Here is a 22,902-nt window from a genome sequence, read left to right on the forward strand (position 1 = left end):
CTTAAACGGGCAAAAAATCGGAAGCAGAGCGCCTCCAAACATCTGCCCATTTATTTCAATGCGAAAAAACGGCGTTCTGTTCCGACGGGGCGTTTTTTTATGCGACCGTTTTGAAAAACCGGCACGTAAAAAGACTCCCCGTAAAAAGAAGTGCAGGTCACTTCTTGAGACATTTTTGTAGCAGTTTTTCAAAATGTGAGTTTGCTTAAAAAACGGCTGAATATCAGGAGCTGTTTTCCCTTGAAAACAGGTCTGTATTTTCAGACGTTTTTTAGTAAGTGTGTGAACATACCCTCAAGCATATCTCCGGTTATAAAAGAAAAACTATCCTAGTGTATTAGGACATACTGATGTTAAACAGCAGCACACTAGACAGTAGGAGACTTTTCACACGGGGCGGAAATGCTCCAGATTTTTCTGAAGCGTTTCCGAAGCAAAATTGTCATGTTTTATGGGCATATTTTGCGGCGGATTTCACCCCTTCTACATTGAAAAGGCTGAAATCTGCAGTAAACATCCAAAATTGAAGGAGCATGCTGCAGTTTTGAAGAACCCCCCCCCCCCAAAAAAAGGGCGCGCACTGATTTCATTCCGCAAAATGTTTAGCAGCATGCACATGAGATTTGTTCTAATCTCATCCACATGGCTTGCACTGTAATCCGCTGCAGATTTTCCACACTGAAAATATGCACCATTTCTCTCCAGTGTGAATCCAGCCCTAGCCTACCGTCTTACATGCGTTTTTAAGCAAAACACATCATTGGATTCAGGAGAGCAGGCCTTTCTTGATATATTTTTTCTGTTTATGTTCTATTCTCAGATTTAGCTTAAAAAAATTCAAAATTTTTCCGCAAATCTGCACTGTGAGAACATGGCCTTAGATCCTACAGCACAGGCTGGAGGGGGGGGGGGGGTTGATTCCTGACTTGTAAGGCTGGGTTCACACGACCTATTTTCAGACGTAAACGAGGCGTATTATGCCTCGTTTTACGCCTGAAAATAAGGCTACAATACGTCGGCAAACATCTGCCCATTCATTTGAATGGGTTTGCCAACGTACTGTGCAGACGACCTGTAATTTACACGGCGTCGTTTGACAGCTGTCAAACGACGACGCGTAAATTGACTGCCTCGGCAAAGAAGTGCAGGGCACTTCTTTGCCACGTAATTTGAGCTGTTCTTCATTGAACTCAATGAAGCACAGCTCAAGATTTACGAGCATCTCAGACGGCTCGCAAAATGCGAGGAGGAGCATTTACGTGTGAAACGAGGCAGCTGTTTTCTCTTGAAAACAGTCTGCCTTTTCACACGTAAATGACAGCTAGCGTGTGAACATACCCTTAGGGCTTTTCCACGCGTAGCAGAATTGCTTCAGGTTTTTCCTTCTGGAATTGCAGGCGGAAAATACGCAGCAGAATACAGTAGCAGCAAGATGGTCAGATTCAACTAATCTTATCCACACGCTGCATTAAAATTCCGACCAGAAATTGACCTGTGGTACGTATTTTTCTTACCGCAGCATGTCAATTCCTGCTGCGGAAAGTGGACAGAATGGCTGCGTTTTTCAGAGGAGATGTCACCATCTCCCAGCATTGTTAAAAATGCAGCAAAATACGCACTATTTTCTGCAGTGAAATCGCAGGAAATAGTGCGTTTTTGCTGCAATTCCGTTACGTGTGGACGAGCCCTTACGCTAGCAATGCAAACACTCTTTCTTGTTCCCTTGGGGACTCTTTTACATTAAATTTCGTACAATAAGCATAATTTCTCATAGCACCACTTGCAGATGAGCGTCATAACCCAAATGCATGCCAGTTCAAGAACCTACATATGTGGGCCGTTTGGGAAGAGGACACCATAGCAGCGCTTTCTACTACCGGTTTGAATTTATATCTGTATGTCTAATGTCACAATGTCTATGTGTGTACATTCATTTTAATGCCTTCTTGATTCCTCTATCCCAATAATTATTAGTATGATAATCCTACATCTGCATTTACATTCAAAGATATTTTACTAGGACTGGAACAGGATACTTTTTTCCATCCTAGGAAACTACAGGCTTGCTATTCCCTTTTATAAGATTTTTATCTAATCATCCTATACACATAAAAAATTATTGTAGTCCATTATGTCTAGTTGTCTTCTGCTAATGCCTGTCCATTAGGACTGACAATACAGGTTCAATGCAATGTATGCTGTGAGGGCGAGGCTAGCTACTTCTATGCGTGTCTCCTCCCTATATATACCTGTGATCACCTGACTGCAGAGAACGCTTATTCATTGTCTGCCTCTTGTACTACTCTTTTCCACCTGTGTCTATGCTTTACCTACACACTCAGATGCCAGTACTGTTTGCATGATGTATTTGTTTTTCAGCAGAGTAGGAGGAAGTTAGATTGACCTATGACTAGGGAAACTGAAAATATATGCAACCCAAGCAGAAAGCAAATACACTGTTGTTGTATATACACAGCTTCCTCTGTGGGTAACGTGTTCCAGAGAGGAAAAGTCATCTTCCTGCTGGCCAGCTATTCAGCAGCTTTAGTTTAGAACATTTCGGTAGGACCTGACTAATGAATATACCTGCCTGTATTGTCTTTCTTGCTGGTGCTCTTTTCAAGGCCAGCAGCAATGCTTTGGAGCTACAACTACAACTGAAGACTAGCAGCAGAACTTCCCTAAACCCAAGATTCCTTTCTGTAACCATAGATGCAAGTCTAGCTTCAGAACCTAAGTATATTGCTTTCCTTGGGTAAGTAGCATGTTCTATACTATGTCTAAGGAATTAGTCAGTAATCATATGCAAGTAATAATTTCTAGTAAAGGCATCCATGCTACTGCTAAGGAGGATTTCCACCCAAAATGTAAAGTTGGTAATATATTAGGCCTTATTCACATCACGTTATTTGCCTTTCTTTGGAGGCCTATGTCGGGAGGACTACTGACATATTCTTCAGACTGAAGGCTGCAACTTATCCCACTGTATATGCATACAGTTGGATATGTCAATTGAACAGCGCCACCCCTCTTGCAGGGCGCCTGGGGACAATGGCCCTGGGCAAGCTCCTGACGTCACTGTCCATATATGGAGAGGACTTCCTGAGAATGAGAGCTTCCTTTGGCCCTATGCAGGAAGCTCCAGTGACATAACTGTCTATATATGGACAGCCGCATCACTGGAGCTTCACAATGTAACAGTTTAACATATACCTTTGACGGATGCCGTACAGTGGCATCCATCATTCATGGACTCCCTGTTAAAAAACATATACCACTTTTTTTTTTGTGGGATCCCTCAAGATGGAATAGCATAGTCAACTACGCTATTACATCCTTCAAAAAAAAAAAAAAGTTATGCCAACTTATACCAGCCCAACGAAGTACAAAGTTGGACACTATAGGCACGTTTATCTTGTAGGTCGGGAGCTATTGCTCTAACTTTTGATCTACTAACATATGTCAGTTTTACGTTTTGGGTGGAAATCCTCTTTTGCGACATCCTGCAGCAATCTCCAGTCGATGAGCTTTGTCCATCATATCTTCCCACTCTGTATAACGCACAGCTGCCTTCAGAGTAGATTAGCAAGCGGAGATCTGGTTGAGGTAGAATGCCCAGAGTTTCCCGTTTCGTATATGCTGATGCCCAGATTAGATGACTGTATTGCATCTTAACGTTGCTTAGGAAATGCAGCGACAATCTTGTCCATATCCAAATGATTATTTGTTGTGATATGATACAATCGTGTGACTACATGGTCTGTATCCCTAAGCTGTAAAAAGATCACATGAGTTAATTCAGAGAATGCACATACGATATGCACAGCACTAGGTAATGAATGCATGTAAATGAGTTTTCTCTCTTGCCACTTTTTACATTCAGCACCGCAATATTTAGAAACGTACAAATAAATGTGTGTGTGTGTGTGTATATATATATATATATATATATATATATATATATATATATATATATATATCGCAAGACACATATATAGATACGGAAACACACATTACTCCCTATTGTAAGGGGGCCTGACTATCCCATCCATGATTCAGCTGTGTGTGAGGGTGTGTTCACACAACAAAGACCTCAAAATACAGAGCTGTTTTCAGGGGAAAACAGCTCCTGATTTTCAGACATTTTTTGAAACAAAGTTGCGTTTTTAACGGCCGTTTTGGAGCTGGTTTTCTATAAAGTCTATGAAAAATGGCTCAAAAACCGGCTGAAGAATTGACATGCACTTTTTCGCGGCCGTTTTGAAAACGGCAGCGTAAAAAGCACCATGTCGGAACAGAACATCGTTTTTCCCATTGAAATCAATGGGCAGATGTTTGAAGGCGTTCTGCTTTCGATTTTTCAGCCGTTTTTTGGGACGTTTACGGCCCGAAAAATGGCTGAATACACTACATGTGCACATACCATAAGAGCTAATTGACACAATGCTGTCCCAAGCTTTTCAATTATTTACACTTGAAATGGCTCCTGTCAAGGGGTGGGATATATTGCTCATTGACGCGCATGGGAAGCTGAGGCTAGCCTGTCTAGTCTAAACCCATAGACGAGCTACTAAAAGTTAATGCTAGCTAGCTATGATAGAAAAGAGTCAGAACAGTGCATCACAACTTGCTGCATAGCCGCACATGGGTCAAAGTGCCCGTGCTGTCCCCTGTCGAAATTGCTTACAATATGCACATGAGCATTAGAACTTGACCATGTAGGAACGGTAGGAGGTGGCCTCGACTAATAAATCACGTTTTCTTCTACATAATGTGGATGGCTAGGTGCTTGTGCATCGCTTACCTGGGGAAGAGATGGCACCAGGATGCACTGTGGGAAGAAGGCAAGCTGGTGTTATCAGTTTGAGGCTCTGGGCAATGTTCTGCTGGGAAACCTCGGGTCCTGGCATTTATGTACTGTAGATTCTGCTTTGACATGTACTACCTAACTAAACAGTATTGCAGAACAATTAAACCTCTTCATGGCAGCGGTATTCCTTAATGGAAGTGGCCTCTTTCAACAAGATAATGCGCCCTTCCACTATGCAAACATTTTTCAGTAATGGTTTGAGGAACATAACAAAGAGTTCAAGGTGTTGACTTCACCTCAGAATTCCCCAGATCTCAATCCAATTGAGATTTGCTGGAAAAACATGTCCGATCAATAGAAGCCCTACCTTGCAGCTGACAAAACTTAAAGGAGCATTAACAACTTGGATATTTATGGCAAATCCACGGGATATGCCATAAATGTTGGACGGATGCGAGAACGGGGGTTAGTTGACCCCCTTTTCGCCTAGTGCAGCGGCTGCTGGCCAGATTTCAGGCGAGGAGAGTTACACATATGCTTAATGGGAGTTATGGAGACAGCCGAGAAAGCGCTGCTCGGCTGTTTAATTAACTCACAAACAGAACAGAGAGAGCCGCGCGCACGTGCGGCCCTCTCTCCACTGGTCCCTATCTGGAATCGGAAAGCTTGCGGCCACCGCACCAGGAGAAGCAGGGGTTGTGTGGCCCCTGTTCTCGAAATAGGTGCTAGCCCTCGAGCTGTGACCTGCATCTGTCAGACATTTATAAATCCAGTGGGGAGATTCACCTTGACAGGGGCTGTGTGGTGGGGAAGGGGGGAGACAGGTAGGCAAGGGCTCTGTTCAGAGCCAAGGGGAAGACCGTAGTTGTGCGGGGGGTAACAAATAAAATCATTACACGGGAGATGCTTGTTTTGCACAGCATAGTCTCTCACCAAGTTGCACTTCTGGCTGCTGCTACTGGCCCCTGCAGACTCTAAGATCTTCCAACCGCCGCGGCATGCCTGAATTAAGTTTTCTCCTTACACACGACACCCATTTCACCTGCATAGACACCAGACCAGATTCCAAAATTAATTCAGACCACCCAACCAGACCCTGCTGGTAGAAACCTGTAAAGCCAGCAATGTTTCATTAACACTTCTACCTTTTAGGGTATGTTCACACGCAGTGAGCAAAAACGTCTGAAAATACGGAGCTGTTTTCAGGAAAAACAGCTCCTGATTTTCAGATTTTTTTTTTAACAACTCGCGTTTTTTACAGCCGTTTTGGAGTCAATGAAAAACGCCTCCAAAAACGTCCCCAGAAGTGTCCTGCACTTCTTTTGACGAGCCGTCATTTTACGCGCCGTATTTTGACAGCGAAGCGTAAAATAAAGGCTCGTGGGAACAGAACTCTGTAAAACCCATTGAAAGCAATGGGCAGGTGTTTGTAGGCGTAATGGAGCTGTTTTTTCAGGCGTAATTCGAGGCGTAAAATGCCGTATAGTAAGATCGCTCTGTCTTACTCTGTTATTACATTAGGTTAGTCATTACATTGATGTACAATTATCAAGAAACCATCACACTTTTGCAATTCCTTTTTGTAATACTGCTGTTTGCTTATATGGCAGCAGAGCTTAGGTATGAATGCAACCTCTTCTAGCTGTAACATAGACTTTACAGTTCTTTATCATGTCTTTTAGATCCCAGAAGCTTATCACTTTAACAAGAGGGCTTTCTCCTGCCTTCTTGAGATTTGGAGGAACAAAATCTGATTTTCTATTCTTTGATCCAGTACGAAATGCATCAAGAGAAGAAAACATTATCTGGAACCTGACAGTAAAGCAAGGTAACAGTGATACTGGAATAATGTCTACCTCTATACACAATTGTGGAATATAGTATTTGGTATAACACATATGTGATTCTTAAATGGTAGAAACATATGAATATCCAATTTGGACCCCAATAGGTTTAGACAAATACTAAACCGTTGCCGTCCCAGTAATAATTTAGAACAGAATGCTTAAATGGTTACTAACTTCTCAATAAACTTTGCATGAATCAATAGTAGTTTCATATGCCAATACTGCATGCAATTTTTCATATATGCATGGTGTGCATTTTCATCATAATTTTTGAGACATCAAATAGCCCCTAAATTTTCCTATTACCTTTTTATATGTAATCCATGCAAGATAATGAAAATAAATAAATGTGGGGGAACTTCTAGAAAAGAGAAATAAGAAAATAGTACAGATTTATAATCCTCATAAAAGTGGACTATTTGCAGTCTCAAAAATTATGATAAATGCACACCATGCATATATGAAAAATTGCATGCAGTATTGGCATATGAAACTTCTATGTACACATGTTATGTTTTTACAAATATTTTTAAAAGAAACAAAGTAAAAGTTATATTTTATATATACTCCGGATCTATCTTTTTCTTTCCTAATATTACGGAGAACGAAATTAAAACCATTTTTGTCCAGGTGGTGGACTCTCACCAATACCAACAAAATGTATCATAAATCAATAGTACAAGCGGTTAGAAGAAACTTTGTAATATATCGTATGAGAGAAAAATGTCTCCTTCTCCACTTATCAGGCTCCTTTCCCCCACACTCCATCCTAAGGGTATGTTCACACGGGCAATGGGAAAAACGGCGTTCCGTTCCCACGGGGCGTTTTTTTAAGTGGCCATTTTTTTAAAACGGCCGCATAGAAAAACGCCTCGTAATAAGAAGTGCATGTCACTTCTTGAGCCGTTTTTTATTGACTCAATAGAAAAACAGCTCCAAAAACTGACGGTTTTTGTTACACGTGTGAACATACCCTAACTGTTCACTCACTCCTCAAGACAAAATGGACTATCAGCCCACTAAGGAATCAGATTACAGCTGCCCATAGTAGTCCTTGGAGCAGGAGTAGGCTGAAAGAAAGAGGCATATAGAAAGACAAATACAGCGTCAGCTTCTAGTAAGTGTTCTATCTCACCCCAGTGCTTGATTCACCGCTACACTGCTAATTGCTGATGTATAATAGCTGATGTCCTCCATGCTGCTGCAGTTGGTATACATTTGATAGATAGGGGAGCAGAATGTTCTCTACTCCTCTGTGTGCTGTCTATGGGAGACATGCTAACAGCTAGGTGCAACACACTAGCACAGAGAATTATAAATAGAGCCTGCAGAGGGCGTCAGTGGCTACTCTTGGAGCAGAATCCCCGGCCAGAGTCTGCAACGGGGATTCCGCTCAATGAATAGCCACTGACGTCCGTGTTCATATATGAACAGTACCGTCAAGGGCTTCCCCGAGCACAGCGCTTACAGTAGCGCTGTGCCTGCGGAGTCCTCAGCGAGCAGAGGAACTCCCTCTGCTCTGAACTAATTCTAGAACGTCTATAGATTATTATTTTTTTTGTATAAAATTAGCAATTTGTTAGAGCTAGTGTTATTTTGTTGCCCTGCTGTTTCTCTGCTGCTAGATTTTCCTTTAAAAATAAAAAAACGGGGATAAGTGAGATAAGCGGGAAAGTGCATAAATTACAGATCCAATATTTAACTTTTGTCCTACTGGGCAATAGCCAGCACACCACTCTGTCCTATTCTTTTTTACAGGTTTCTTTTTAATACAGCTCCTATGCAGACTTATGTGTTTCCATGGTTATAGACAACTAATGCAAATCTAAGCTAACTGGTGTGTTATGCTGTCTAAGGGAATCAAATACCACCAGAGTGTCCATTGTGAAATAGATACTAAATCTTGATATAAAATACTGCTTTTCAAGAAGCTCAGATGATGGACTGAAAAACTTGGTAATTAAATCTAGCAGAGACATACAGTATATGTAGTTAAAGGGAAGTTTCCAGTATGACGAGCAGAGGGCCATCATGGGATTGCCTCATAGCAATACTAAATATTTAAGAAGGAAGTACATATGCTCATTAGCACATTGCTTTGCATTATTCTGCTACTTCCCCTTCATACGCCAATTTAGACGAGGGTTTTCCAAGGATGACTCGTCAAAACTTCTAGAGCAACTCAAGACTCTCCCTTACAAGGCTTGCTTAATGTGTGACAATTGGATGGTATTCCACTTTGGAGGTGGATTCCAGATTACTTTATATGGCCTGTAGGCACTGTAGCCATACCTCCCAACCATCCCGGATTCAGCTGGACTGACCCGGATTCCGGGCGGTGTCCCGCTGTCCCGGGCAGCCGATGGTATGTCCCAGTTTCAACTATCTGCGCAGATAGTTGAATCCAATGCTAAAGCATTCACTGTGTGGAGCGGTCGTGAGCCGCTCAGCACAGACAGGCGCGATGCAGTGACGTTATCGCGCCTGTCTGTGCCGAACCACTCACAGCGCAGAGGGATCTCCTCCACTCGTCGTGGGAATGGGGCTAGCTAAGTATTTTTTTATTTATTAGGCACTACAGGGGATTATACTGTATGGGGCACCTGTTGAGGGGCATTATACTGTATGGGGGCGCCTGCTGAGGGGGCATTATAATGTATGTTGACAGCTATGGGGGCATTATAATGTATGGTGGAAGCTGAGGGGGCATTATACTGTATGGGGGCACCTGCTGAGAAGGCATTATACTGTATGGGGGCAGCTAAGGGGGCATTATACAGTAGGGGGCAGCTGCTAAGGGGCACCATACTGTATGGGAGCACCTAAGGGGCACCATACTGTATGGGAGCACCTATGTGAACATTATACTGTATGGAGGCAGCTATGGGGCATTATACTGTATGGGGGCATTATACTGTGTGGGTGGGGAATCACAGAAAAAAATCAGCTGATCAAAAAAATTACACAGTAAACAACCTTTTAATTAATATATTGGGATAAAAAAGGGAAAATTATTATTCCTGAAAAAACTGATGCAAAAAAATAGGGGTGAGGGGAGGGTTTTCTTTTCTTCTGTTCATTGAGTTGAGAGAACAACTGACCCTGGTATACCCTAATGGGTCACCCTTCCTAGTCTGAGTAATGCCCTACTCAAGGGATGACTTCAACCTCCAACCTGTACCCTAGATACCCTTTTAATGGCTTAGCCAATGTTTTATAGTGGATGTCAAATAGAATAAGCAAAAATGTGCAAAAACTTCAAACTGTGCACAACAATGGGTAGGCACGAATGAAAAAAAAATAAAGATACCCAGCAAAAAGATATACTCATACAAAAACATACCACGACCAACAGACGGAGGTTGTAAATGATGAAAAAGAAATCCATATGTCCAGAGAGGTGGCTCTGATTGACTTAAAACGATAGACATAATAAACTGCTTTCCAACGCTTTTCCCCAGAAAATTGGCACGTTCGTCAGGGAACAAAACTAGTAGTCAAAAAGAAATCGTCGAAAAACAATATCAACATTGTAAGACATAGTGCAACAGAGCTGGATGTTAAAAGTTCTACTGGTTCAAGATTATCAGCAATGTACTACGGCAAATAAAACCAATGTATCATGTGAGTTGAGGTGCATGTTACCATATGTAGTACAGAGAAGGAGAAGACAACCCCATCAATTCACAGGGAAGCTCTCCAGGCTAATTCAGTCCTGGAATCTCTCATTGCAGACCATGATGGTAGTTTATGTGGTAGGCCGTATGGGTGGGGGCAGCTATTTGACATTATGCTGTGTGGGAGACACTATGGGGTATTATACTGTGAGGGGGTATTCTACTGTGAGGGAGCATCTATTTGACATTATCCTGTATGGGAGACACTATGAGGCATTATACTGTGTGTGTGGGGTTCTATGGGTGTCTGTGTCTGGGACCTGTGTGGGAGGCACTATGGAAGCATGATACTGTGTGTGTGGGGCATTATGGGGCAATATACTGTGTGGGGGCAGCTATAGGGCCATTACACTGTGTGTGGGGGGTTCTATGGGAGCATTATACTGTGGAGAGACACTATGGGAGCATGATACTGTGTGGGCTGAACTGGATGTGTATGGGTGGGGTTAGAGGAGTGGCAGTGGCGAGCTACACGTGCCACATTGATTGTTCTTCTTGATGCTGCTTGAAAGTTGGGAGGTATGCTGTAGCTAAACTGTAACCATAGATCCAGAGACAGGACTGGGAACAGGGTTGCCAACCGTCTGTAAATTTACGGACAGTCCGCAAAAAAACTGGTGTTTTTTTTTTCTGCAATCCGTAGCGTCCGGCAGAAAAAAGCACCATCCGTGATTTTTCTTTATTCCCCCGGAACTTTGCACTGCACATGCGCCAAGTGAGGTCAGTGCCTGGAGTGGACCAATCCAGTCACCTGACCTCATGTCAGCGACGTGAGGTCAGGTGACTGGACTGGTCCACTCCCGGGCCGTCACCGACCCCCGCCAGAAGAGAACCTCCGTCGCATGACCTCCTTGATGAGTGTCACGGGCAATGGGTTTGTGGACCCACTAGGCCTCTCCGCCGTAGCGGGGAGGCAGCTGACCAGGTCACAGTCTATGTGAAAGTAGATAGCAGACAGTAATGTTTAGGTACCTGTAATAGTCCGGACAGTGACTGTTGCCTCAGCACGGACGGAGACAGGTGCGGAAGGTGGCGCCAGACGTGGCGGGCAGTATCCGATGAGCCGATGGCACTTGACGTGGCAGATGGCACTTGACGTGACAGATGGCACTTGACGTGACAGATGGCACTTGACGTGACAGATGGCACTTGACGTGACAGATGGCACTTGACGTGACAGATGGCACTTGAACACGGGTAGGCACAGGAACAATGCGGAATACAGGAACGGTAACAGGGCACGGGTAACAGCAGGAACGGGAGACACTAAGGGACCATTTGCGAGACAGACAGGGAAAGACTAACAACGCTCAGGCAAGGATCAGAAGGGCTGGGGCATTCTTATAGAGCAGGGAATCACGTGGGTTAGTAATCATTGATTCCATGTGCGCGCGCTGGCCCTTTTAAGAGCGGAAGCGAGCGCTGGCATCTCCTAGGAGGGAGACGGAGGCCAGCGCTCACAGATCCATGGCTGCGGACGTCGGGAGGTGAGTGAACCCGACGGCCCGCGGCCATGGGCGCTACAGTATCCCCCCTCTTACGCCCCCTCTTCTTGGGGCCAGAGTGAGAGAGGAACTTTTTAATAAGAGCAGGAGCACTGAGGTTCTCTTCTGGCTCCCAGGACCTCTCCTCAGGACCAAACCCTCTCCAGTCCACCAGATAGAAAGTCCTTCCTCCTACCCTCTTGCAGTCCAGGATCTCCTTTACCTCGAATACATCGGAAGGGCCGCTGGAAGCAACTGTGGAACTAGAGGTCTTGCTGTAGTGGTTCAGGACCACTGGTTTCAGGAGGGACACATGGAAGGAGTTAGGGATTCTGAGGGTAGGGGGCAGCCGCAGCTTATAGGAAACAGGGTTAATCTGTTGCAGGATCTCGAAGGGACCAAGGAACCTGGGAGCAAACTTGTATGAAGGCACCCTCAAGCGAATGTTTCGAGAGGACAGCCAGACTTTAGTCCCAGGAAGATACTGAGGCGGCTCTCTTCTTTTGGTATCTGCCTTACGCTTCATGCGTCGACCGCCTGCAAAATAGAGGACCAGGTCTGTTGCCAGATTTGCAGGAAGTCCCCATATGCAGCGTCAGCAGCGGGTACCTGAGATGAAGTCGACACTGGAAGAGGAACTCTGGGATGTTGACTGTACACGATGTGAAACGGAGTGGAGGTGGTGGACTCACTTGTGTGGTTGTTATATGAAAACTCTGCCCATGGAAGAAGCTGTACCCAGTTATCGTGCTGTGAAGAAATGAAGTGGCGGAGGTAATTTTCCATGATCTGGTTGATCCTCTCAACTTGCCCATTGGACTGGGGGTGATAGGCAGAGGAAAAGTCCAAACTCACATCCAGGAGTTTACAGAGGGCTCTCCAGAACTTGGAGGTAAACTGAACCCCCCGGTCGGACACAATGTGAAGAGGCAAGCCATGCAAGCGGAAGATGTGCTGAATGAAGAAGCTTGCTAGTCGAGGAGCAGAGGGTAGGCCGGTTAGCGGGATAAAATGTGCCATCTTAGAGAAGCGGTCCACCACCACCCAGATGGTGTTGCATCCTGCTGAGAGAGGAAGGTCCGTGACGAAGTCCATAGCGATGTGCTGCCAGGGGGCACTGGGTACAGGCAGGGGTTGAAGCAGGCCGGCAGGCTTGCTGTGAGCCACCTTGTTAGAGGCACACACCGTGCAAGCAGAGACAAAGTCCAGAACATCTTTAGGTAGCGTGGGCCACCAGAAGTGACGAGCGACCAGGTCTTGGGTTTTGCGGGCACCAGCGTGCCCAGCCAGTTTAGAACTGTGTTCCCAGCGGAGAATTCTTTTTCTGTCAGCCAACCGAACAAAAGTTCTCCCTGGAGGGATATTTCTAAGCTGCAGAGGATTGGCGGTGACAACGCAGGATGGGTCTATGATCGTCTGAAGGGACTCCACCATGTCTTCCCTTTCGAATGATCTGGACAGGGCATCGGCCCTCACGTTCTTGTCCACGGGACGGTAGTGGAGCAGAAATTGGAAACGGGTGAAGAACAGTGACCACCTGGCTTGACGAGGGTTCAGTCTTTGAGCGGACTGAAGGTAAGTGAGATTCTTGTGGTCGGTGAAGATCAGGATGGGGTGAGCAGCGCCCTCCAGAAGATGTCTCCACTCCTCCAGGGCCAACTTGATAGCCAGTAGCTCCCGATCTCCAATGGAATAATTGCGCTCAGCAGAGGAAAATAGTCTTGAGTAGTAGCCACACACTACTGCCTTTCCTTTGGCGCTCCTCTGGAACAGAAGTGCGCCTGCACCAACAGAGGAAGCGTCCACCTCCAGTGAGAACTGCCGAGATATGTCAGGGTGATGGAGGATCGAAGCTGAAGTGAAGGCCTTCTTGAGGCTAATGAATGCGGACTCTGCCTCCGGAGTCCACACCTTGGCGTTCACACCCTTCTTGGTAAGGGTAGAGATGGGGGCCGTCAGAGAAGAAAAGTTCGGAATTAACTGCCGGTAGAAATTGGCGAAACCAAGGAACCGCTGTATGGCCCTTAGGCCTTGAGGACGTGGCCATTCCAGGACAGACTTTAACTTCTCAGGGTCCATCTTAAGGCCTTGATCCGAGATGACATAGCCCAGGAAGGGCAGAGACCTCTTTTCAAAGGTGCATTTCTCTAACTTGGCATACAAGCAATTCTCTCTTAGTCGCAGAAGAACTTGACGAACGTGCCTCCGATGGGTCATCAGATCTGGGGAGAAGATTAGAATATCATCGAGATAAACTACAACACATGTATAGAGGAGATCTTGGAAGATGTCATTAACGAACTCCTGAAATACTGCGGGAGCGTTACACAGTCCAAAGGGCATCACTCGGTATTCGTAGTGCCCATCGCGGGTGTTAAATGCCGTCTTCCATTCGTCACCCCGGCGAATCCGGATTAGATTATAGGCCCCTCGCAGATCTAGCTTGGAAAAAATTTTGGCTCCTCGTATGCGATCAAACAGCTCGGAAATGAGTGGCAACGGGTACTTGTTCTTGACCGTGATCTGATTGAGACCACGGTAATCAATGCAGGGTCCATCTTTCTTTTTAACGAAGAAGAATCCTGCCCCGGCCGGGGAGGAAGATTTTAGAATAAAACCCCTCTCCAAGTTCTCCTTGATATAGGCTGACATCGATAAAGTCTCTGGCAAGGAGAGAGGATATACTCGTCCACGGGGAAGAGAAGCATTGGGAACCAGTTCAATGGGACAGTCATAATTCCGATGTGGACGCAACGTCTCAGCCTCTCGTTTGCAGAAGACATCCGCAAAACTGGCATAGTGAGGAGGTAGATTGGAGAGTGACTGCGGCAGAGGGGGCACAACAGGACGGACTTGTGACAGGCAATGGCTATGGCATCTGGAACCCCATTGAAGAACTTCTCCAGAACTCCAGTCTAGTGTCGGGGCGTGTAGACGGAGCCATGGCAGACCCAGCAGGATAGGATTGATAGCCTTGGGTAGTACCAGGAAGGAGATCTGTTCTGAGTAAAGAGCTCCGACCTGTAATGTCACCGGCTCAGTGATGAGCATGATTGGATCAGGCAGCGGTAGACCATTCACAGAGGCAACTGCCAGGGGTCTCTCCAGACGGACTGTGGGTAGTTGAAACCGATCCACTAGATCTTGGTGGATAAAATTAGCAGCCGCTCCAGAGTCAAGATAGGCGGAGGAAGGATGTGATGCCTGTCCGGTGATGATGGCCACAGGTATCGATAATTTGGAAGAGGTTTTAACGTTTGGAGACGTTCCACCTAGAGTTGCCTCTCCAACCAACCCTAGGTACTGGAGTTTCCCGGTTTCTGTGGGCATTGACGCACAAAATGACCCTTGAGGCTGCAATACATGCAAAGTCCAGAGGAGCGTCTGCGCTGCTTCTCCTGTTCAGATAACTGGACTCTGTCTACCTGCATGGGTTCCTCAGGTAGCGCACTAGGAGTGGACAATTGTGGTCTCTGGGCAGGGAGTGCTGGTCTGTGGGCCCGGCTCTCCTGACGAACCTCTTGAGAGCGCTCCCGGATTCTCATATCAACCCGGGTGGCTAACAGGATGAGGGCATCCAAGGTAGAAGGAAGGTCGCGGGCTGCCAGTTCGTCCTTGATGTGAGAGGACAGTCCCTGCCAGAAGGTCGCCACCAGTGCCTCATTGTTCCATGCCAGCTCGGCTGCTAGGGTACGGAAGGAGATTGCATACTCCCCTACTGTGGAGCCTTCTTGCTTGAGGGTCAACAGAGTGGCTGCGGCAGAGGATGTTCAACCCGGCTCCTCGAACACGGCAGGGAAGGACTGCAGGAACAAGGCTAGGTCTGCGGATACAGCACCTTATTGCTCCAAGATTGGGTTTGCCCATGCGAGGGCCTTGCCAGCGAGGAGGGAGATAATGAACGCTACTTTAGCCTCCTCGGAGGGGAAGAGATGAGGCCATAGCCTAAAGTGCACCGTGCATTGATTAAGAAATCCTCGGCATACTCTGGGATCACAGTCATAGCGGGGAGGAAGAGGCAGAGGAACTGAGGATCCGGAACAAACAGGGGGAGCAACAGGCAGTGGCACGGCAACAGCTTCTGGAGTAAGATCCGGGGGTGGAACAGCGAGTAGATCCAGGCGGACCAGAATAGAATTCACCGCCTCAAGGAGTTGATCCTGACGAGTGCGTAGGTCATGCATCTCTGTCTGAATTTTCTGTACTGGGGTCTTGGGCTGGCCAACGGGTTTCATGGCCTGAGCATACTGTCACGGGCAATGGGTTTGTGGACCCACTAGGCCGCTCCGCCGTAGCGGGGAGGCAGCTGACCAGGTCACAGTCTATGTGAAAGTAGATAGCAGACAGTAATGTTTAGGTACCTGTAATAGTCCGGACGGTGACTGTTGCCTCAGCACAGATGGAGACAGGTGCAGAAGGTGGCGCCAGACGTGGCGGGCAGTATCCGATGAGCCGATGGTACTTGACGTGGCAGATGGCACTTGACGTGGCAGATGGCACTTGACGTGGCAGATGGCACTTGAACACGGGTAGGCACAGGAACAATGCGAAATACAGGAACGGTAACGGCACGGGTAACAGCAGGAATGGGAGACACTAAGGGACCATTTGCGAGACAGACAGGGAAAGACTAACAACGCTCAGGCAAGGATCAGAAGGGCTGGGGCATTCTTATAGAGCAGGGAATCACGTGGGTTAGTAATCATTGATTCCATGTGCGCGTGCTGGCCCTTTAAGAGCGTGCGCGCGCACCCTACGGGACCCGGCCGGACGGAGCGGAAGCGAGCACTGGCATCTCCTAGGAGGGAGACGGAGGCCAGCGCTCACAGATCCATGGCTGCGGACGTCGGGAGGTGAGTGAACCCGACGGCCCGCGGCCATGGGCGCTACAGTGAGTCACGTTACCTATATCGCTCTACAGTCTGTTTGCTGTGTGGAACTATTTACAAGGGGGGACGACGACAGTGTGGATCTATTCACAAGGTGGGGCGGTGTGGAGCTATTTACAAGGTGGGGCGGCGGTGTGGAGCTATTTACAAGGGGCGGCGGTGTGGTGCTACTTACAAGGGGCGGCGGTGTGGTGCTACTTACAAGGGGCGGCGGTGTGGTGCTACTTACAAGGGGCGGCGGTGTGGAGCTACTTACAAGGGGCGGCGGTGTGGAGCTATTTACAAGGGGCGGCGGTGTGGAGCTATTTACAAGGGGCGGCGGTGTGGAGCTATTTACAAGGGGCGGCGGTGTGGAGCTATTTACAAGGGGCGGCGGTGTGGAGCTATTTACAAGGGGCGGCGGTGTGGAGCTATTTACAAGGGGGGGGGGCTGTGTGGAGCTATTTACAAGGGGGGGGGGCTGTGTGGCGCTATCTAAAAGGTGGTGCTGTGTGTGGCGCTATGTACAGGGATCACAAAGGGGGCATGGTTACTGATGGGGCACTTTTATTGGGTCGAGCACTAAGGGATCATTATTAAAGTCTGGGACATTGTGGATTATGAGTTTGCTTAGAGGATGGGGTATAGGTGTGGAGGGTGCTAGAAAAGCGAGAAGCCAACATGTCTGTGTGTCAAATTCTGCAGAGACGAGTCGTGGCTGGAATAAGTCGTCACAGCACTCTGTGCCGGATGGAGAAAAAAAGGGAAAGTGAACGACTAATCAGCGAGAACATCACCTAAGTTAGCTGGGGTAAAGCTACAGGCAAGGCTGTGATTGGTGAGTCACTCCTAGAACAATTCACAGGCAATGATTTTGTAGTGTGTCCGTAAAAAATTTTGGTCTGTCCGTGATTTTTAGCTCAGTTGTCCTGAAATTTCTGAACTGGAGGTCGGCAATCTTGACTGGAAGTAAAAATGAGCCATGCTGATAAATGACAATTGCCCATATATAGTACACTTGATTTATACAAGCACATATAGGCACACTAACTACATATTATCAGACATACAGTACATGCAGGTATTAATGGCAAACTTACTACATGTGTGCACACACAAATACTGTACATACACACATTCGCGAAGTACACCTGTACATGAACTCACTACGTAGAAGTACACACATTCAGAAGAATAATGGAAAGTCTCCTGGCTCATGGTCTCTGAACCTCGACTACTATGCTGTTCTAGTATTGGTGTGGTTATTAGGCTTTGTTTACACTGCATTTGCAGTGTGCATTAGAGGGTGTATGTCACTGACCAAAACAAAGCTATGACGTATCCCACTGTATAGGCCGAACCCCAGGGCAGAACACTACTTGAAGCACTGTGCCTGGGAAGCTCCAGACATCACTGTGGACAGTGATATCAGGAGCTTTGCTATGGCGCAGTGCCCATCTGCAGTGTTCTGACACTGGGGAAGCTCCTGACATACCTGTCCATATTTAGAAGTAGGGATCCTCCACTTGACTTTTAACACGTTAAATACACAGTGGCAAGAAACTTTAAAGAAGCACTCCATCTTTTTTTTTTTTTTTTTTTTTACATACCAACTCGCTAGCAATATTTAGCAGTTTCTTTCCAGTTCAGTTGCATCTATATATTTTGAATCCTTTCATTATGGGCAGCTGTGTCATGTGATCTCAGTCTGACCACCAAAATAGACCATTCTTTTATCTGTAGACAGGAGGTCACTGTGTAGAGGACTTTGTAGAGGACTTTGTGTGAACTACAGGATTGCACAATTACCTATCAAATCCCCCGCTGACCGCTCTGAGACCCCTCCCGTCCCAACCAGCTCTACCCTCGTTCTTCCTCTGTATGTCCCACATGCATATAGTGCTGCTGAACAGATTATACCTGCCCTATTCAAGTTATAAAATTCCTGTGACTCACACTAAGGCCCCATGCACACGACCGTATATTTCACCCCTAATTACGGACCCATTCATTTCTATTGGTCACGGACACCTTTCAGTATTTTTTCTGATGGGTGTCCGTGCTCAAAATATTTATAGAACCTGTCCTATTCTTGTCCGTAATTACGGCACGGACTCTCCCATAGAAGCCTATGGGCACTTCCGTAAATACGGATGGCTAAGGATGTGCATCCGTAAACCGTCCGTATTTAGGGAAGCGTTGCTATAAGAAAACCAAAAAATAGAGTGACCCTTAATGTAATAGTACGTGTAACACAAATATAAGTAACCTATAGAGAACAAAAACACGACCTTATTGCATGCATTTAAAAATAAATCTTTTTTTGAATAACCAAACTAAAATATACAAGCATGTATAGATAAAATAAAACCGAATATGCAACCTTCACAATGGGACAGAGAGAAAAAGTGCGGTGGATGTAGCAAGAGTAAAGACTGTGTCAAAGTCCTATATGGGGATGCCGGTAAGCAATCAATCAGTCATAATATCATAAAATCATGAAATAGCCCAGTGTGGTACAACAGGGTATGGAACTCACATCGTGGAAACATAGGATAACTAGTATAGTCAATCATGAGGAGAACTATCTAACGTTGACACAGGAAACATAATGAAATTGAACACTCCTGATGTAAAAAAAACAAAACTTAATGAGACTAGGCTGGGACTGAGGAGAACACCCAGACCGGACCGATCCCACACAACCGGAAGCGTTGCTATGCAACATGTTGGTGACATCATTTGCAGCCTCCCTCTTTTTTTAAGGTTCCGTACATACGGATCAAATACAGATGAAATATGGACCGTATTTACGGACACCCTTCCGTATGTACGGATGAATTACGGATGACTATGGATCCGTATTTACGGACAGATGAAAATACGGTCGTGTGCATGGGGCCTAACTGTCTATAATATCTGTGAGTGCGGTGTGTAGAGTCCAGTGAATGTCTGAGGTCAATAATAACAATTTCTATATTCCTTGGCTCTATTACTCAAATAAATTCAGACCGGAGCAGGTAAAAGATAAGGGGTGAAATCCGTAACACCCCAAAATACGCAGGAAAAAATATATGAATTTTACAACTCGAACGGTACTGGGTAAGCAGTCCAACGTATTCTCAGAATGTTCACTCCCCCCAGCCTATATGTTCTAGATAATCCAAAATCCAACTTGTGTGCTCTTGGTTCTTCTTGGCCCTGTAGTTATACAGAAGAAATACTGGTCTATTACATATAGGCTGGGGGAGACGGAACACTCTGAGAATATGTTGGACTGCTTGTAAAATTTCTATGTTTTTTGTCTGAGATGCTGCTCCTTACTGCCTCGTATAAAAACGGACACAAGCAGGAGACTGGCTGAGCTGCATCACATACAGTAGGAGGCAGGGGATACAGGTGCATCACATGGGAGACACTGAGACTACAGTTAGGGGGCAGAAGGTCTATGTCCCTGATCTATCACTTGCTGCAAGTAGATAGGACTCAGAGCGATGTGATAAGACTCCGCCCCCTCTGCAAAGCCAGAGGCATTATTGGAAATGTAAGCTGCAATAGGGGAATTATATCAGAGCGGAAGAAGGAACCGAGATGGCAGACAATGTCTAGTTACATTAACTAAAACAAGTATACACAAAGCATACACAGGAGCCTCTACATTATTCTTTAATAATAGCCTATGCTGCACTATAGAGGCAAAAATTATTGGAGTGCTTCGAGTTTTTCAGTGGCGTAAGTGATAAGTTATCAGAGTCCAAATAAGGATTGCTAACTCTGTATGGACAATGACATCAGGAGCTTTGCGATGCAGGAGTCCCCGGCCAGAGTGTCGGTAGTGCTCTAGCTGGGCATTCTGGCCCTGTGGGAGCTCCTGATGTCACTGTCCTTATATGGACAGTGATGTCAAGAGCCTTCCAATGCTGGAGTCCCCGAGCAAAGCATCAAAAGCGCTCTAGCCGGGGACTCTAGTCACCACACGCACGGCGGCCCTATATCCCCCGAGCAGGGGCGTAACTAGGAAAGACTGGGCCACATAGCAAACTTTTGACTGGGGCCCCCCCCTCTGCTGGGTATCACACAACCCCCCCCCCTTGTAGATAGTGCCTCCCTATAGATTCCACCACACAGCGCCCCCCTATAGGTAGCACCATACACAGCCCCCTATAGATAGCACCATACACAGCCCCCTGTAGATAACGCCATACAGACCCCCTGTAGATAACACCATACAGCCCCCTCTGTAGATAACACCATATAAGCCCCCCCCCCCCCAAAAAAAAAACGGCCTATAGTTTGTCCTACAAAAGACATGCATCCCCTATCCACAGGATAGGGGATACATGTGTGATCGCTGGCAGCGATAAGGAGAACGGGGGACCGAAAGTCCCCCGAAGTTCTCCATGACTAACCTCGGACTTCTGGCGTCTGCGCAGTTCAATAAAAATGAAAGGAGCGCTGGTCATGCATGCGCACAAGCGCGACTGGCGCTCCATTCATTTCTACGGAGCTGCCGACACAGACCCCGGAAGTCCGAGGTTTGTCATGGAGAACTTAGGGGGGACTTTCGGTCCCCCGTTCTCCTCATCGCTGGGCGTCCCAGCGATCCCACATGTATCCCCTATCCTATGGATAGGGGATGCATGTCTTTTGTAGGAACAACCCCTTCAGTGGCGTCGCGCTGTAGCAGCCATAGCGGCTGCTAGCGGAGCCTGCGGCCATGGTAGGGGGCCGTGCCGGCGGGTGCCACGGGCCCCCTCATGCTGCAGGCCCCGTAGAAGTCGCTACGGCTACTATAGCGGTAGTTACGCCACTGCGTATAGGTTTGTACGGTGTAAAACTACAGCTCCCAGCATGGCCGGAACAATGGTAAGGATATGCTGGGAGATGTGGTTTCACAAAAAAAAATCATACCACCATCATCTCGCTGCAGATCATACAGTGACTACATTACTGATTAGAGGCAGAATAAACATTTACATTAAGTGACTCACCGGTGACATCTCAGATTCTAGTTCTTTTCTTCTCCCTCCGGTTCAGACCTCTATGATGGATTTCTCCCGGCCATGACCCATTTCTGCAGTTTGCCGCTCACATGTCTTCAGCTTCTCAGTTTTAAAACATTTCTGCACCTATAAACAAAGTTAAAATTCTCAACACATCTAAATATAACTGTCTCACACACACACACACACACACACACACACACACACACACACACACACACACACACCGTGCCCCCTGTAGATAGTGCCCACATATGGACTCCAGAGCTGCAAGGCAATAGCGCTAACCACTGAGCCACCGTGCTGCCCTACATATAGCTTCCCCTATAGTTAGTGCTCCACGTATAGCCCACCTCTGTAGATAGTGTCTCACATATAGCTCCTCCTGTATATAGTGTCCCACATATAGCCCACCCCTGTAGACTGTGCACTACATATAGCCACCCTGTTGCTAGTGCCCCACAGGTATCCCACCCCTGTATATAGTGTCCCACACATAGCCCACCCCTATAGAAAGTACCCTAAAAAATAGCTCCCCTATAGATAGTGCTCTACATATAGCCCACCCTTGTATAGTGTCTCACATATACTGCCCCACATATAGACCCCCCTGTAGATAGTGGCCCACATCCCCACATACAGACCTCCCCTGTAGCTAGTGCCCCACATATAGACCCCCCCTGTATATAGTGGCCCACATATAGACCCCCCCTGTAGCTACTGCCCCACATATAGACCCCCCTATATATAATAGCCCACATAAAGACGACCCCCAACCCCATTATAGATAATGCCATTCACATTTTTGAAGAAAAAAATAAATAAATTGCCATACTCACATGATCCCGTTCCCACGCTGTTCACTGGCGATGCAGACATGCTCTCTTCTGAGCATGTCTGCAGGAGCTGAACGAGCGTCCTCCAATGACGCTGATTGGCGGGGCAGATTGACTTGCCCCGCCAATCAGCACCTTCCCAGCATGGAAGCGGCGCGATGATGTCATCGCGCCGCTAGCCAATCAGTGTCATTGTAAGGCACTGGATGGTCAGGCACGGAACATGCCCGGCCATTCAGTGCTAACACATGTATTTGGCTGCCGCTAGCACTGGGGCCCCCTCCGGTGCTAGCGACACCTACAGGCATGATGAGAGGGCCTGTGTAAGGCTCGGCGGCGCGGGCCCCACAGTAGCGGCGCTACCGCTGTAGCAGCCA

General features: G+C 46.7%; 1 protein-coding gene across 1 annotated transcript in view; it reads left to right on the plus strand.

Annotated features, from left to right (window-relative positions):
- The first annotated feature begins 2,451 nt into the window (after positions 1–2,451).
- The window catches only part of HPSE (heparanase), a 77,439-nt gene continuing 56,988 nt past the window's right edge, over positions 2,452–22,902 (plus strand). The window contains exons 1-2 of the mRNA XM_075849818.1: positions 2,452–2,755; positions 6,493–6,638. Of these exons, the coding sequence (XP_075705933.1) occupies positions 2,577–2,755; positions 6,493–6,638 (325 nt within the window). The 5' untranslated portion in view covers positions 2,452–2,576. The remainder of the gene's footprint in view (positions 2,756–6,492; positions 6,639–22,902) is intronic.

Source organism: Rhinoderma darwinii, chromosome 1 (assembly GCF_050947455.1).
Source record: "Rhinoderma darwinii isolate aRhiDar2 chromosome 1, aRhiDar2.hap1, whole genome shotgun sequence".
Taxonomy (NCBI): Eukaryota; Metazoa; Chordata; class Amphibia; order Anura; family Rhinodermatidae; genus Rhinoderma; species Rhinoderma darwinii.